The 16,258-nt window shown below is 39.6% G+C and overlaps 2 protein-coding genes across 2 annotated transcripts in view; both read left to right on the top strand.

The window, feature by feature from the left end:
- Positions 1 to 803, top strand: part of LOC131799174 (collagen alpha-2(I) chain) — a 33,550-nt gene extending 32,747 nt beyond the window's left edge. Inside the window, exon 71 of the mRNA XM_059116870.2 lies at positions 284 to 803. Coding sequence (XP_058972853.2) covers positions 284 to 430 — 147 coding nt within the window. The 3' untranslated portion in view covers positions 431 to 803. The remainder of the gene's footprint in view (positions 1 to 283) is intronic.
- Positions 804 to 2,703: 1,900 nt separating this feature from the next.
- Positions 2,704 to 16,258, top strand: part of LOC131799172 (collagen alpha-2(I) chain) — a 40,952-nt gene continuing 27,397 nt past the window's right edge. Inside the window, exons 1-17 of the mRNA XM_059116865.2 lie at positions 2,704 to 2,948; positions 5,082 to 5,434; positions 7,137 to 7,385; positions 7,989 to 8,030; positions 8,603 to 8,656; positions 9,744 to 9,830; positions 10,507 to 10,578; positions 11,056 to 11,094; positions 11,730 to 11,783; positions 11,875 to 11,928; positions 12,189 to 12,242; positions 12,426 to 12,533; positions 13,178 to 13,222; positions 14,101 to 14,154; positions 14,565 to 14,609; positions 15,068 to 15,265; positions 15,708 to 15,761. Of these exons, the coding sequence (XP_058972848.2) occupies positions 2,882 to 2,948; positions 5,082 to 5,434; positions 7,137 to 7,385; positions 7,989 to 8,030; positions 8,603 to 8,656; positions 9,744 to 9,830; positions 10,507 to 10,578; positions 11,056 to 11,094; positions 11,730 to 11,783; positions 11,875 to 11,928; positions 12,189 to 12,242; positions 12,426 to 12,533; positions 13,178 to 13,222; positions 14,101 to 14,154; positions 14,565 to 14,609; positions 15,068 to 15,265; positions 15,708 to 15,761 (1,629 nt within the window). The 5' untranslated portion in view covers positions 2,704 to 2,881. The remainder of the gene's footprint in view (positions 2,949 to 5,081; positions 5,435 to 7,136; positions 7,386 to 7,988; positions 8,031 to 8,602; positions 8,657 to 9,743; positions 9,831 to 10,506; positions 10,579 to 11,055; positions 11,095 to 11,729; positions 11,784 to 11,874; positions 11,929 to 12,188; positions 12,243 to 12,425; positions 12,534 to 13,177; positions 13,223 to 14,100; positions 14,155 to 14,564; positions 14,610 to 15,067; positions 15,266 to 15,707; positions 15,762 to 16,258) is intronic.

The raw sequence follows: 16,258 nt of genomic DNA, 5'->3' as shown, positions 1-16,258 counted from the left end.
TTTGCCTCTGCCTCTGCCTCTCCCTCTCCCTATTTTTCTTCCGCACCTTCTCCCTCTCCCCTTTCTTCTCCGTCCCCTACTCCTTCTGCCTCTTCTTCTCCCTCTCCTTCTCCTTCTTTTCCTTTTTTTACTTTGCCTTCTTTCACTTTTCCTTTTCCATTTCCATTTCCATTTCCCATTTCCCCTTCGCCTTTTGATTGTCCCTCTCTCTTCTCTTCTCCTCCACCTTATCCTCTTTTTCCTCTCCCCTCCATATCCTCATGCTTATTTTTGTCTTGTGTAGTTGAAAGACGGATCTTGGCATCGTACCACATTGGAAGTGGACACACCCAAACCTCACCGTCTCCCCGTTCTTGATGTAGCTGTATATGATATTGGAGATAGTGGAGAGGAATTTGGTCTAGAATTCGGACGCGTTTGCTTCTCTTGATGGACAAAAATGCATGTCAAACTGTACATTGTTGTTAAAGAGGTGCAGTGATTAAAACTTGAGACTGTAAGTTATTGAGTTCAAGCGAGAGAAGCAGTCCTTAGCGGCTGCTGCATGTTAAAAAACGTAGTTTTTGGGACCTTCCAAGCGCAGTTGTTTAAATAAAAGTTGTTTCATCCTTATAATAAGTAAGTTTCGTATGGAATCACGATGAATAAGATTTGGAAGATTAAGTGGCCAAATGAAGGATGATCACTATAGAAAATGAAACTTCACATTAATTTGCTTCATCAAAAGCTAAACAGGCTTTGAAACAGTTCGCCCTTGTTCAGTAATCAGTCATAAATAAATAAATAAATTCGATTTTAAAATTGTTACGTCCACGAACTGGCTCTTCGTCCACTGTTTCCAGGTCAGAAGAGGAAATTTGACGGTCGGTTTTTGCAAGAAAACCACAGAACAGGAGAAACCGGAATAGTCGGCTAACGGGCTCTTAAATGAGCGCTGCGGGACGCACGTTTTCCGCCTGCAGGAAGGTTGGAGACGCGTTATAAGTGCTGGAGGCGTTGCTCAAGGCCTCATACTATCCCGCGGACAAGGAAATGGTCATGCTGAGGCATTAATAAAGAGGCCTGCTCGTAAGCTAAAATCGGAAAAGTCGATGAACGTTTATCGGTACAACTAGATCCGCACATTGAACGTTGGCAACGCGCTAGTTTCACTAAAATCCTAACAAACTATACTGCAGTTTACGATAAAAATATAATTTAAGCGAGTTTTCCTTTTAGGAAGTGTCAGGAGCCGCTAAGGTGTGAAACGAACGACGGTTCTTCTATTCGATTTATCGGGTATTGAATAACGCAGCATGAGCAAAATGGCTGAACATTCTTATTCACTGGGCATCAATCAACAGAAAGGTGTCAGGCTTTTCTAGATATCGGCATCTAAAGTCGGAGTACCTAAAAATATGTGAGGCGTTTTGCGTAAATGGATGCCATGGGACGGAAAGCGGTGTATTCGCCCCAAAGTGCGAGATTTTAGCTCATAAAGGTTCGCAAACAACTCGCGCCACGCCAGGAGATTATCTCGCCTCCTGAAACCGCAAACCAATGGGACGACGGGACCCCATGACGTCAATGTCGATGGATCAAGATTTCCCGGGAAAAGAAACCCATTACAGACACGTTTTTTTTTCTTTATCTCGATCGCTCAGTGGAGCGTTGAGGAAGATGACAAAATAGTGGGCAAAATTTCCAAAGGCAAAAGAGAGAATGGTATAAAATTGTAACGCAATACTCTGAATGTTACCAGGGGGTAAGTTTCTAAAGAACCTGAAGTGCTGCGTCACTGGGAGAGTATAACGGGGTAATTCGGTGTTATCAACTGAGTTGACACATAAATTGGCCGTCGTAAAGAGTTGAAAGTTAAGCTAGCTTTCAAACTCTTAACTCTTACGATATCAACTTAGTTGATATTACTAGATTACGCTGTTGATGAACGTTACACCCAATCAAAGCCTTTTGAATTGTATTATGAATATTAGGTGCGAACTACTTCAGTCGGCCGCAACTAGAATACATTCTTGGACAGCGACCTCCTGTATGAACCTTTATTTTCTACATCGAGTCTTACTGATGGGGATATTTTTGCTGGTTCGTAGTATTTCATCGCTTTGAAGAGAAAGGACCTGTGTTTCCATCACGATAAATGTCTTCGTTTACGTGCTAGTCTATTACTAAATTGAAAGATTAACTGTCATCATTGTTAATCGACCTGACAAAATCAACAGAATTGGATACTTAAACATTACAATGTGGTTATCAATCCGAAGAAGCTCTCAGCCAATGATGTTTCAAAATATCTCCACTGTTTACATTATTGAATCTGCGTTACAACATTTTTTTCAATCATCATTCCTCTGTTATATGTAAACGGGCCTTTTGTGAAACAAAAGATGGGAAAAAAGACCTACTTTTAAACACTCAGAAAGACTGAAAATATATTCAACCAGCCACGACTAGGCGCAGTTTCCCTCCGAAAATAGCTTTATCAAAGACCTTTGATACTTGGCCACTATTTCAAGTCCTCCATTTTAGGGATCCTGGCGAGAAATGTGTTCACGAAATTTTTCTCCTTGAGCAGAGCTTTCTTTCTCAAGGAAATCCCAAATGTCGATGACATAAACGAAGCAAAAGGATATACAAGCGTGCACGTGAGACGAAAAAAAAAGGGTGCAATCTTGCCTGTGATATTATATTACGTCTAGGTTTCGAATTGCAAATCTTTCCCATCCATGTCACAAAGAATGGCTCAGGAATAAAAGACTATTATCACTGACTACCAGCCAAGTCTTTATTCAATAATCGATCGAGGGAGCTGAGAGATTGGGGGTTAATGTCAAAGGAATAGCTTGCTGTTGTCTGCTAGACTGAGATTTCTTTGTTGGTCGGCATGGGCAGCCGTAGCTTGCTAGCTCTGTTCAGCTTGCTGATCGCGTGGTCTTTGGAGTCTGAAGCACGTAAGTAATTTTTATTTGTAATATTACATAAATGACTTCCCCGCCGTGTTTTTACGACTCTTATGGCCTTCGCCTACATTACCCTGCTGTTATTGTGAAGCAGCATGCGTTACCGTGTTGATGCCTAAGTTTCTTTTCATTCGGAAACGACTGGACTAGTTTTTACGTTACTTCATCATCAAGTCTACAATACACAGTCTCAGGAATGCCTTAAATTTTTATGATGTGAAATTAATCTTCCAAGTTGATCACGCTTAGGCATTTTAAAAACGCATTTTCCAACCAAACAACTCTCGCCTTCAAGCCTTAAACTTCATAAATTTCCTGCTCCCCCGGTTATATTATGATACTTCAAGAAAGCCACTGCGTGAGGACAGAGGCGCTTTGTTTTTACACATTCATGCAAGCGTTACTATTACGCCATGTCATTACGTTATTCCTATCATTAAGTATCCTCCAACCTTTGTCTCGCAGAATCTTCAGTTCGTTTCTTTATGGAATTACACTTCATTCGTTTAAGTAACAATTTCAGGCTTGAAAATTCTTTTTAAAAATCATCTTTACCTTAAAAGTATATTTGAATTTTGAACGGAACTCCGCAGGGTATGTAGCAAAGGGTACAGCTAAGAAGCGACAAATGCTTTTTATGAATTAACACTGAGTTGTTGCTAGAGAGGATCCTCTCTTGATTATTGTCAGAGAAATCAAGGATTATCAACACCCATAACACCCAATATCGGAGGATTGTAAAACTAAACTCCGCCGATCTTTCTCAAAAGTAAAACTGATTACACGATGCTTGGGACTCTCCAAACAATTTTTCAAAAAGGCTCACTTTGGAAAGACATATTTATCATAGCAATGATGTGACAGTCGATTAAGCTAACCACAAACGTCCCTTTTGTATCAGATAATGATCCCACTGTTTATTCAGACAGTTAAGCATTGTTATCGTCTAGCGTGACGTTCACCTGTTTAATTTTAACGCAGCTTTAACGAGTGCTTCTTTTCTTCTTGATGTATTTTAAACGAGTCCCACATTTGTGTCGCTTTGGCGTGCAGCTGCTCGTTGAAAAAGCGTCATTTTCTGTCTCATTAAATATGGTAAGAGAGAGAATAGTTAACCAAAAATATTTCTGTGTCAGAATTTCAAGAGCTAAGTCACGGTTGCAAAATTTTTCGAAATGTCTGAGACTCGTCATCTGTAGTCCGCTTTAATTTTATCCATCCCTAGCCACACTTGTTTCATCTTCGTTCATTACGATTCATACTTGCCAAAAGAGGTAGAGGATGTGATATTTTTGCCGAGGATCCATTTAGTCTATATAGTGTTTAAGGTGGTTATAATACTTATGCAAAACGATATATTGGATAACGTTACGTAGTGAAGGAGCTGTAGACAAATGAGACCGTTACCCCCTCTTCTTACGCACAAGCCATGCATTTCAATGCCTGCATATCAATTGATTTCTTGGTTTCTACTTCTTTGACAGAATTCCAGGAGAATTAATAAAAATTGTAATCGTAAATTTTAAAATTTGTGATTTTTCGGTCAGGCCATTTTTTTGTTACCATGTTAAAGATGCTTCTATTTCAGTCGGAGTATCTGTAAAAGTATTTGAATAATGCCGTTTAAAAAGCACACGAGATAAGGAGAAACTCAAAGGCTTTTAAGAACTTCTGTTATAAATATTTCAAATATTAATGACCAAACGCTGACGTATGCTTTCGTGTGATATTATGATGGTGTAAAATTGATTTATGATAACTAGACAAGGCTCCTAACGGGACGAATAACGTTTTCTTTCGTTTTACTAGCGGATATGAGAAGCATAGGAATTAGTGATTTAGGGATTCGATATGCAAATTTTGTGGCACCGCCTGAGAAGTCTGGAGAGGGCATGCATCTTATCAGATATGGTGGACCAATTGTTAACCAAAATTTAAACTAATTACCCAACCTCTTAGGAACTTACTCATTTTAGGAGAGTAGGTATTGAATACCAAGTTTACTTTTCCAACTAAGGACTTCTTAAATTACGTTCAGGACAATATGTCCACAAGTTCACCATTTTGTCACTTCGATTTAGTACTGGACAGTAATTTTAATTTCCATCCGTTACTATTTGGCAGAACTCTTAGGTTGCCCCCCCATCGATCTTGGAATATTGTTGGATAGTTCAGGAAGTCTTGATCTGCCTGGGTACGACAACGAAGGAAGCATAGAGACGTTCGTGAAGGAACTTGTTGGTAATTTCGATATTAACCCTGGTATAAATGGAACTCACGTTGGGATAGTCCAGTTTGACAGCTCACCAAAGTTGCTGTATAAATTTACTCAAACTCAAACTCCTGCTGCTGTGGAAGCTGCAATAGAGTCATACAAAATTGGAGATGGAAGTACAATGCTTAATAGAGGCATTGATACGTGTAATAATGAACTTTTTCAAACATCAGAGGGAATGAGAGGACCCGAATATAAAAAGGTAAGGAAAGCCGGTCCATTCCAAGTTTACTTTTGATTTACTTCATCTGTGACGGGCCCATAAAGGTGCTTGGTCATAATTCAGGGCCCAGTTGTTCAAATGGTGGATAACTGTGCTATGCACTGGATAGAGATTTATCCTTTGGATAGCGTTATCCACCCTTAGAACAACCGGGGCCAGGACTATAATCCCACGTGTACCATTGTCAAACGGCCCATTTGCTGAATTATCCAAACCTCGACTTAAGATTCCCTTAGCCACCGTGCCGCCATGGCAGCCAGAACACGTGCATTGATTAGCCACGGGTTGGAGTTATGGCGAGCTGAACTCCCTTAAAAATCTCGTTCAGTTTAAAGTTTGTTTTTATCGCTCAAATGTTTTGTTTTGTTTTTGTTGTTGCTTTTGTAACAACATATTCAATGACTCAGTGTGAAGAGTTGGAAAACCAACATACAAACAAAACAAACTTAGGGGCCCTAAAAAAAAAAATGAAAAATGTTATTAACCTAGTCATGAACGTAGACCATTGAAAAAATCTGATTCTTCCGCGGGGAATCGATTCTCAAACGGCAATCTAGGAACTCCGAGGAACAGATAATGTCCCGGATAAGAATTTGAGCATATGTTCACTCCGATTTATACGTGATTGTGGTCTTCATGTAATTGTAATATTCCACGCTCTGTTCATCGGGACTTTAGCCTCTGTTAGTTCAAGTTAGAAGGTTTTTGCAGTTATCTGAAGGTTTGTCTTGATTAATGCCCTGCAAAATCTTTAATCATTTTGGATTCTGCCACTTAAATTTTCCAATGTAAAAGACACTTTACATATTATATGGGTGAATCCAACTCTAAACCAATGGTTTAAACATCTAGATTTATCCCTTTTGTTTTCGTTTAGCTTTTCCTCAGGTATTTTATGGTGCATACAATTAGTACATACGAAACAGTGAAAAGCGTTGAGGGCGCACTCTGATTGGTGACTCAAACTCCGAAAATTCTTGGCTAGTCATCTCCGAGAAACGCACGGTCATTTTCGAGCAACCCGAGACTTGAGCCCGAAAGTATTGTATTTGTAGCGGGAATCGATGAGTCCAAATCATCTTTTTGTGGTATATTTTTCTCGCCGCTTTGCGGCTCGGCAAATATCCACCACTAGTCACCTCCACTTTGGTAAATAGTTGTCAGTTACTGCTTTTCTGTTCTTCCTTTGGATTTCATTAAAATTGTTTACGAGTTGTTTAGTATATTAAATTTCATGGTGTAATTTAATGACGTATCTATCAATGAGTACTTAATTGTTCAAAGAGCCTTTTCAACTAAATAAAAAAAGAAATGTCCAAACGCATTTTGCAAGCTAGTGAAAAAATAGATTCCGTGTTTCCGTACGTCTGTCAAATAATAGATCACAGATGACATCAAAATGTTGTAAGAACAAAAAAGTGGTAAACGAAAGCGCAGCCGAGTGTGTTACTAATGGTCTTACCATATTTTTTCGTCTTATGTGAACTATTTCTGTAATGGCACGAGCCAACATGGAATCTATTTGTTTGATATGATAACAAAGCAAATTGTCGTTAATGGTGACGTCATGTATGCATCTATACCTTCAATAGATCATAAGTAAGAACCAATCAACCTGTATGTATGATTTAGCTTGTAAAATAAAAGATGTTGTTTCATCTGCTCACTTTGTTTTCTTCAGGTGCTGATCATTTTCACGGATGGTAAGCAGACACAGATAAATGAAAGGCAACCCATAAATCCAAAAGATAACACAAAGGTTCTCAAAGACAAGAATGTAACGGTTTTCTCTGTTGGTGCTGGTACTCCTGATCCGATCGAACTGTATGAAATGTCCTCTGGATATCCCTTTGTTGTACGGTTGGACTTAAGGGATCCTACAAAAGCCGTTCCTCCCATTATCAACCAGTTGTGCCAAGTTGAAGTTACGGTAAGTCTTGAATTGTGCTAAAGCACAGAGGCTAGGCACAGGTTGACGATTCTATGAGTTCAAGGTTAACTCGCGAGAAGGCCCTTATCATCAGCGCTACAGGACGCACTTTTTTTTTCATGCGGGAGAGTTTGAGACGGCAGACTGTTTTTTTTTCATAGCAGAACACTCGTCGATTCGATTTACTCAAGGATAATAATAATAATAGTCTTTATAAGTTCATAAGATAAAAACTACATATCTTATGTTGCAAAACTTCCCATTTAGAAGTAAGTTACATAGTACGTACTGATTAAAGAGCTTATTATTTTTAAATGTTTACAGAATACCATTTATAAAGCTGGGTCACATTTAAAACTTAGGCGATTAAAATAGGAGTTCTTTACTCGATCCGTGTTTAGTTTTGGTCGGTGACTAGATTTGCGTCTTAGATTGAAGGACTTCAAGGCTGCGTGACGCCAGCCTCTTGGATTTGATATTTAATACCATTAATCATCTCTTACATTTTGGTGTTATTTTCAAGGGTTGATCTCGACTTGATTCAAATAAATTGTCAAGATAATAAGCTGATTAATTGGTACTAAGGGATTTTTTAACCTACAGGTGTATGGACCAAAAGGTGCACCCGGAGGAACAGGAGAAAGGGTCAGCGGAAAATTCTTCATTATCAATTATGCAAAATTTTCTTACTAATACATTAAACAAGTTTATATCATACCATTATCCATCTATTCCCATACTTATGATTTCTTTTTCGTTCTTTCTATCTCGCTTTCTTCTTTCCTTCTCTGTCTGTCTGTCTGCCTGTTTGTCTGCCTACTTATATGTCTCTTTGTCTGCTCGTCTATTCGTCACTTTGTCTGTCTGCTGTTTGTCTCTTTTCCTGCTCGTCTAATTGTCTGTTTGTTTGCTTTTCTGTTTGTTTGCTTTTCTGTTTGCCTGTTTGTCTGTTTTTCTGTTTTTCTGTTTGTCTGTTTGTCTGCTCGTCTGTTTGTCTGTTTGCCCGTCTGCCTGTTTTTCTGTTTGTCTGTCTGTTTGTTTGTTTGTCTGTCAGCCTTTCGTCTGTTCGTCTGTCCGTTTGTTCGTCTGTTTGTCTGTTTGTATGTTTGCCTGTTTGTCTGTTTGTCTGTCTCCCACTCTTCCATTTGTTCTATGCACTTATCCATTTCTTTATCCACTGTATGAAGTAATGTTATGGTTATTATTTTCTAAATAAGGGTTTTCCGGGATCTCGTGGATTCCGTGGCGAGACAGGACCAAGTGGACCCCCGGTGAGTTGCCTTCGGGATTGTTATTATTGCTTGGGTGTAGAATTCTACCTGATACCGCGTTATCATGGCTATACTGGAATTAGGCTTGTTTAGTTGGATAAATGCCAACTCTAGGGCTTAACCGTTTACATCCCGGCATAAGTGTGATTGCTCTCCACACTGTTTTTCATACATTTCCTATGGTGTTGATTGGTAGAATTTAATTAACAGTCAAGAGCTTCTTTAGTTGGTGATCATTTCCTTTATTCTCATGAACTTAATGTGTTGTGAGGAGAAATTAAATGCTTGTCACTCTTAGGGGTTAATGGGTTCATCCTCACGTCACAAATCAAAAGCTCCGTTATCATGGTAGACCACGCCTGCTGACGAACTTCCTTGACTCGGTCAACACAACCATTAGTTATACGTACATGAAAAAAAAGTTAAGCGTAAAACTAAATCGAATCCGTGATAAACACCGTGAAGATCGTGCAATCTTCTGTTGTGAAAGAGGGAGCACTACAAATATTTCATGTCAACAGGACTTCTTCGGAATATATTCAAAACAATAGAGGGACCATCCGCTCTTCATTCGAAACAATCTCGGAATATTTACAACATCAACTCGGTTGATAAAAACAAATTATCTTGTTGTATTTTCGCACCGACGCATACCAAAGTTTCGTTAGAGACTAGCCCCCATTATTCAAATTCAAACTGTCGAGTAGTACGCAGAAGGCGCTGAATTGTGCAGGTACAACTCCATGACATGGGTATTTCACCCTCTAGGAGTAGCTGGTACATTGGCTCAGTATCACTGTAATCCGCACACATTATTTTTTCTGAAATGGAGGGCGTAATCATAGTCGAGGTCTGTTCAAACAAATCGGATTTCCTAGTCCACTTCCATCATGTATAGTTTTTTGAGTTGTTTCAGATGATACTCAAGCGAAGGTAGTCTCAGTGATAGAGAATTATCTGAAATTTCACAGAAAAGAACTGCATGTTACAGTCAAAATCTCGCTTGGTTAATGACCACCTGGGTCTTCAGAAGATTTAGAGAGTTCCTACAAAAAACCACTAACGCGGATTGTTTTTCTGTTCTTAGGGACCTGTTGGTATAAGAGGACCAACTGGGCCTTCAGGACCTCCTGGACCACCAGGGCTACCAGCTGCCCCAGGTTCAATAACAGCTGTAAGTGTTACTTGTTCAGCACGATCCCGGCTTTGCAAACTAGCAAAGCTTAACTCAGGCCTGATAAGTGATTAGAAAAAGGGTATAAGGAATTTGACTGCGTTGTCTCTGCTTTCGCTTGATTAGTGCCGGGTGGGTCAGGAAAATTCCTGTCACTTCCTCAAACAATTACACAATCGCGACTTCTCAAGCGGAGTTTTCCCGCCTTTTGCTTGATTCTCTTTAGCTCATCGTCAGATTTTTCTCTTAGTTAATTGTTGGTTAAGAATATATGAAAGTCATATATTTGAACTGCGGATAAAGACGTGAATGAAAGTGAACCTCGCAGTAATGTGCACTACTTAGGCAGTAGTGAAAATAAGGCCTGAAAAAAATTCAGGCCTGTACGGGATTTGAACCCATGACCTTTGCGATACCGGTGCAGCGCTCTAGCAACTGAGCTAATAAGCCAACTGGGAGCTGGACCAGCTGGGAGCCGGACCATGACCTCTGCGATACCGGTGCAGCGCTCTACCAACTGAGCTAACAAGCCAATAATTTTTGAGTGTTGCCGACAACGATCATATACTCAAGGACTAATACAAAAAAAACAATTTATTTGATGTTGATAAAGTTCAAGACAAACGAAAAACCCATGTTCTTTGTAATAATAAAACATATTATTTGATCTTTGCAGACTCTTAATGGCCTCAAAGGGCCATACATGGTGCCCACCATAATCTCTGCAGGATCTATCATTCCTTCTCCTGTAAGTTGAACTTGCTGAGCTTTTTCAATCGTTCTTTTTAAAGGCTCTTACTTACCATAACTTAGTAACAAGTAAGTTGTTGAATCTCTACCTAAGCTGTCCAGACCGGAAACTAGATCAGAAATGATCAGTTGACATAAACTTCCCAGCAAACTACCACTAAGTATTCGGGTTGACAACAGTCCTATTATGATCACTGTCATGTTCATCATAGACTTTTCATTCCGATTGTGTTGTTTTTCATTGCGAATGTCTTCGCCGTAAATATGTGAGCTGTTATTAGCCAAATCATGACCACCTTCATTTCCACAAGAACTAGCATGCCAACAGAATTATCATTTTGAAGAGTTTAGACCTACTGAAAAACAGTAACACTAGGGAAATGTCCCCATCTTGAATCTGTATTCACTGTGGAACAATCTATAGACGCATATCTATAACTCAACATAAAATAGCTTTTTATTCTATGGTTAATAGATTGGATTGCAAGGACGTCAGGGTCAAAGAGGATCAATTGTAAGAATGATTTTGAACTTACAGTTGCGATATTAATAGTACTGGAAATACTTTAACCGAATTACATTTATGAAATCAAATATCATCAAACAGCGATTATCCCTAAAGCTTAATTCATGGAGTTTTAAAGCTCTACTGGCCTTTCTTATATAATATCACCAAAGTAACTTTGAGCAGACACTGGTGTTGTTTTATTCATTTTTTTTGTTTTGTTTTGTTTTGTTTGTTTGTCCTGGTTTTTTTCTTGTTTTTTGTTTTCTCAGATGCCACGTGCACCACTGCCTAAGTTTTCTTAGTATGCCTAGCTTCACCTTCAACGCCCTAGCATCAGAAAGCATATTCTCCATACTGTTCTCCATAGATTTTGTAAAAAGCTGACGAGGAGAATTTGTTTAACAATCATGAGCATTTTTAGTTGGTGATCATTTCTTTTATTCTCGTAACCTTAATGTTTAATTTAGGAGTGACGTTGTGAGGAGAAATTAGATGCTAGTCGATACTAGGTGTCAAAGGATTTAGACAGGAAAAAACACGAGAGCGTTGTTACGAACTCCAAATAATCGAACAAGTTATCTCAATTTTGACGATATACGCGCTGTAGTTTCTTTCAAATATCTGATAATCGGCTTTTCCAGGGTGCTATTGGGGTTGCTGGAATAACTGGACCGGATGGAGAACCAGGAATTCCGGTGAGTTAAATTTTCCATCACCTCAATTTCAAAAGGCAAATGTTTCATTCAAGTAACGCCTTTTCAAATACCCTATGCTGTTTGTTATCAGGGAGCTGTTGGACCGCTTGGAGCCAGAGGAGATGCTGGATTCCCTGGGATTGACGTGAGTGACACTAATCATCAACACAACTTCCCTCGATTGCTTAGATATTCCTTTATTCATTTGGTTGGTACCTAAATGTGAACATCTTTTTCTACCATTTGTCACAGCCTCTTTTTGCATTTTATGGGGGTGATGTGCGTTCCTCATGCCCGCACGCTTCACTCCTGACCGAGAGGTCCTGGTTCAAATTTTGGCCCGGTCACTAAGTTGTATTATTACCAAGTTTCAAAAATATTTTCCTTTTTAATCCTACTTAACAGGGAGACCCTGGACCTAAAGGACAAACTGGGCCCCCAGGCTATCCAGGAAGTACGGTGAGTCACAATCAACCCAAAAATACACTCCCTACAGTTTTGGAAATAAGTGAACGTAGGTTCTATTTCAAATAATCACAAAAAAAAAAAAAAAGAAATTGCAAAAGTTAATTATATCGAATTTCTCGCTCAGATCAAAGGTAGACTCTGTTACTTACTTGCTAATTCAATTCAATTTCCCAGGGGGGTATAGGTGATGTCGGTGGAACAGGTACCCAAGGATCAAGAGGTCCAAAAGGTCGAAGCGGAAGGACTGGAGCTGAGGGAGAGAGAGGAGAAGATGGTGATGTGGTCAGTAAAGCCTTAGTTGTCCGATGATAGTTACATGTAATTTACTCTCGTTGCCTAATACCCTCCTTCGCTGCTGTCAAATCGCTTCTTCACGTAAGGGGAAGCCACGCGTTGTGTGACGCCACCAAACAAAGGCTGCAAAGGAGACTGATCGAACGATCACGCCATGATATTGCAACGTCACACAATGCACTTGACATTTAGTTGTAACGTTCATGTGTCATGATTCATAGTGAATAAAAAAGATGGTAATTTTTTATGTTCGGCCCTGGCCCTCCGAGGTATGTGTCTCCATTTCTCTTGGGAACATATTATTTGTCCCATGCTCTTATCAAAACCAAAAAATCTCCTTTCATGTCACATGCCATTTTGTCAACAAAGGGCACGGTATTTATTCGATAAAGCGCCCAACCTCGAATAAGCGCCCACCCCCTCCCCCCCGCCCTCTCCTTCCCTTGTAGTCCTTTCCATAAAAGACCCAGCTGACGCTGGAATTTCTTCCCTGATAAAGCTTATCCTAACCGTTATTTAAAAGGTTTAACTTAATATTAGTGTACAGTTAAAAAAAGAAAAAAAGGAAGGGACTCATTTACTTAAGCAGAAGTATAAAAAATTAACTGACCACGACGGTTCATTTATTGCAGGGTCAAATGGGAACAGTGGGTCGACCAGGGAAGGATGGCGAAATGGTACGATATCATTTGCTTGTTACTCTACTTGCTTAGTTTCTTAGCTTGATTTTCCGTCGATTTCTTGGGTCTGGCCTCCATCCTCCCGACAAGAGGAAGAGCACCAGCTCAATTCCTAAACAGCGGTTGAAAATCGAGCCTACCTTGTTTCCTGTTCGCTTGCTAATTTCCCGGTTAGAATTCCCTTGTTTCTATCGGATGAGGCCAAGACTTCAATGTTTTTGTGTAGTACTTAAATGTTTAGTGGAACTGGTTTTTCGGAAACATCTCGATAACTGATGAGTTTGGTGAAAGTAATATACCTGTTTTCAGCCTGAGAGCAAACCTCATTATTAGCGATTTAACACGAGGGTTTCTTCACCTGCGAGAAAGAATGACGCCCTAACCCTTCACACCCTGCAATCAATATTCATATTCTCCATACTGTTTTCTGTACATTTACTGAGGTGTTGACAAGGAGAATTTGTTTAACAATCAAGAGTTTCGTTAGGTGGTGATCAATTCCTTTATTCTCATGACATTAATGTGTGATTCAGTGGTGATAATGTGTGGAGAACTTAGACGCTAGTCACTCCTAGTGGTTAAAGGGTTAGGTAACGCGAACCGGCGAGATATTTGCAAAGGGTCTAGCACTGACAATAAGTGCCAGACGTCTCAAATCTTCCCGCTGACAGCCGCGGAAAAACGGATGTCCTGCAGCACTAATAATGAGGGCGTGTGCACAGGCTTACCAAATGTGTACTTACGCTTTTTTTCTTTTTTCTTTTTTTTCTTTTTTTCTTTAATGAATGGGGTATGTGTTGAACCTCTACACTAAACTAGAAATTTTTCTCAATGCCGCAAGGTTGAAAGAAAGTCTTCGTTTATTTAATTTTCAGGGTCAGCAAGGCAAGAGCGGATTTTCTGGAACAGTCGGAAATCGAGGACAACAAGTGAGACCAAAGGAATTCTTGCTTGAAAATTAATTCACTTTGGAGCGCTTACGTGAGAGGGTCAATGGGGTTAACCTATAGCCGTAAACGGCCGAAAAAATTTTAGCGGTTAGGCGTAAAAATTGACAAATTTTAACCTTTAGCCGTAAAAAAAGGGTTAGCTGTAAAAAAGAAATTCTAGTGGAAAGATATTAACCGTTAGCCGTAAATTGATCAAAATTTTAACCATGTACACAACCTTGTACGTTCCTCCTAAAAATGGATGAATTCACAAATACCATTATATATCTTCCCTTAAATACGTTTTATGGAAATTAGAAACACCATTCTTCTTGGCATAACTCGTTTCAGTTCGTATTTACACTTACAGCATTCATCGTTTCATTAATTTTGTTTACTACGTCATTTAGGGTATGCCAGGTGAGCAAGGTACGCCGGGAGATGTGGGTGCACAGGTGAGTATTAATACGGTTAAAGATCGTCGTAACTGTGTATCTCTGTTCTCACTATTGTTGTTGTTTTGGACCATTTCCACAGGTGACAAAGCTCCAACCCCACCCCTTACCCCCCAACGACACCGTGGGTGGGGTCGGGGGAAGGGACGAAGCCCTTTAAGTATGCTTGCGGAAATAACCGTAAGAGCAGCACAAATTTCGCCGTGTAAAAAATTCAGTCGTATGATTTTCTCCATAAACCGTTCATCAGGATCGAGCTCGGAGAAATTTTTGTCGTAAAATTGTTTAGATAATTTCTTCAGCCTACGAACTATGTAGAGGACATTTTAAGAGATTTGGAAGGAGCATTGCTCTTCGCCTCGTATGCGATGAACCCCTTTTTCTTAACGTTTTAAAACGCTCCACCATCTTTTCAACCATTACCAACGATACCAATAGGCCTTTATTTTGATTGACAGGGTGTTACCGGTCAAACAGGTTCCCCGGGGGCACCCGGTATTGCGGGACAAAAAGGCTCTAATGGCAATCCGGGCTCTTCCGGTGACGTTGGCTACACTGGTGCTACTGGGGATACGGGTCCTCAGGGACCCCAAGGAAAAAACGGAGAACTGGGAGAACAAGGACCAGGGGGTGAAAAAGGAGCCGAGGGTGCAGGGGTAAGAGATGAAATAGACTGCTATAACTTTAAAATCTTTTGCTTTCAGCGTAATTATTCAAGGAGAAGTATGCTTCAGAAACGAAAATGAATTTAACCCCTACCATCAAAATACAAACATGAAGTTATGACACTTTTCACTTTTTGAGGTTTTAAAGCTTCCACAACCTTTTGAAGGATTTATTCAAGTGTACCATGAAATTCATTCATGGAGCCCACCATTTTGAATCGTGTTTAGCAACCTGGCCTCATTCCTCTCTTCGTCAATGTTCCGAAATTGGTTTTGATATCAAGGAGCTGCAAAGCAAGTTAAAAACAAATTTACTCTGTGGAATATCAAAACTCGGTAAAACTTTTAATATGTGTTCGTACTTGTTAGCAGCAGAGATAAACAAAATTATATGGTCTCTGTAACATACCTCCCCTCTCGGTTGACGACTTAGGGTGACTTCGGACCACCGGGAGAACAAGGAGAGCAAGGCCCCCCTGGAGAGCAGGTAAAGCGATAAACTAGAGATTGTGTTTTTTGATTATAGGGCAGTAAAGTTTAAACCAAATTCAGATCTCGAACATTTTCCAAAATTGTGTGATTTAACAAAAATCAAGTATCAATCTTCAACGGCCCAAATCCGCCCCGACAAACTCGTAGCCATTCACGCCAAAACTTAAACATGTTTTGAAGATATTTTGTTGAACACGCTTTAAAACTGTTTTCCTCATCGAAGCTGCTCAGATAAATATATAAGTTCACTCCAATTTTAGCATATCGAAAACACAAGTTAGTGACTTATTGAATGCTATCGAAAATTCAGTTTTTCAGTTCTCTGTATTTAATTTTTATTCAGTTAAATACGCCTTAACTAAACATGTTTTGTGATGTGAATGGGGCATAAGTTTATAGAACAATGAAGATATCTATATGTCGTCACTTTTACCGTTTAGTGGTTGAATTTAGCAGTACAGTTAAATTGCTTTGTCAACGGTAAAGGGAAGT

This window comes from Pocillopora verrucosa, chromosome 10 (assembly GCF_036669915.1).
Source record: "Pocillopora verrucosa isolate sample1 chromosome 10, ASM3666991v2, whole genome shotgun sequence".
Taxonomy (NCBI): domain Eukaryota; kingdom Metazoa; phylum Cnidaria; class Anthozoa; order Scleractinia; family Pocilloporidae; genus Pocillopora; species Pocillopora verrucosa.
The sequence above is the reverse complement of the archived record's forward strand: the minus strand, read 5'-3'. Positions and strand labels throughout refer to the sequence as shown.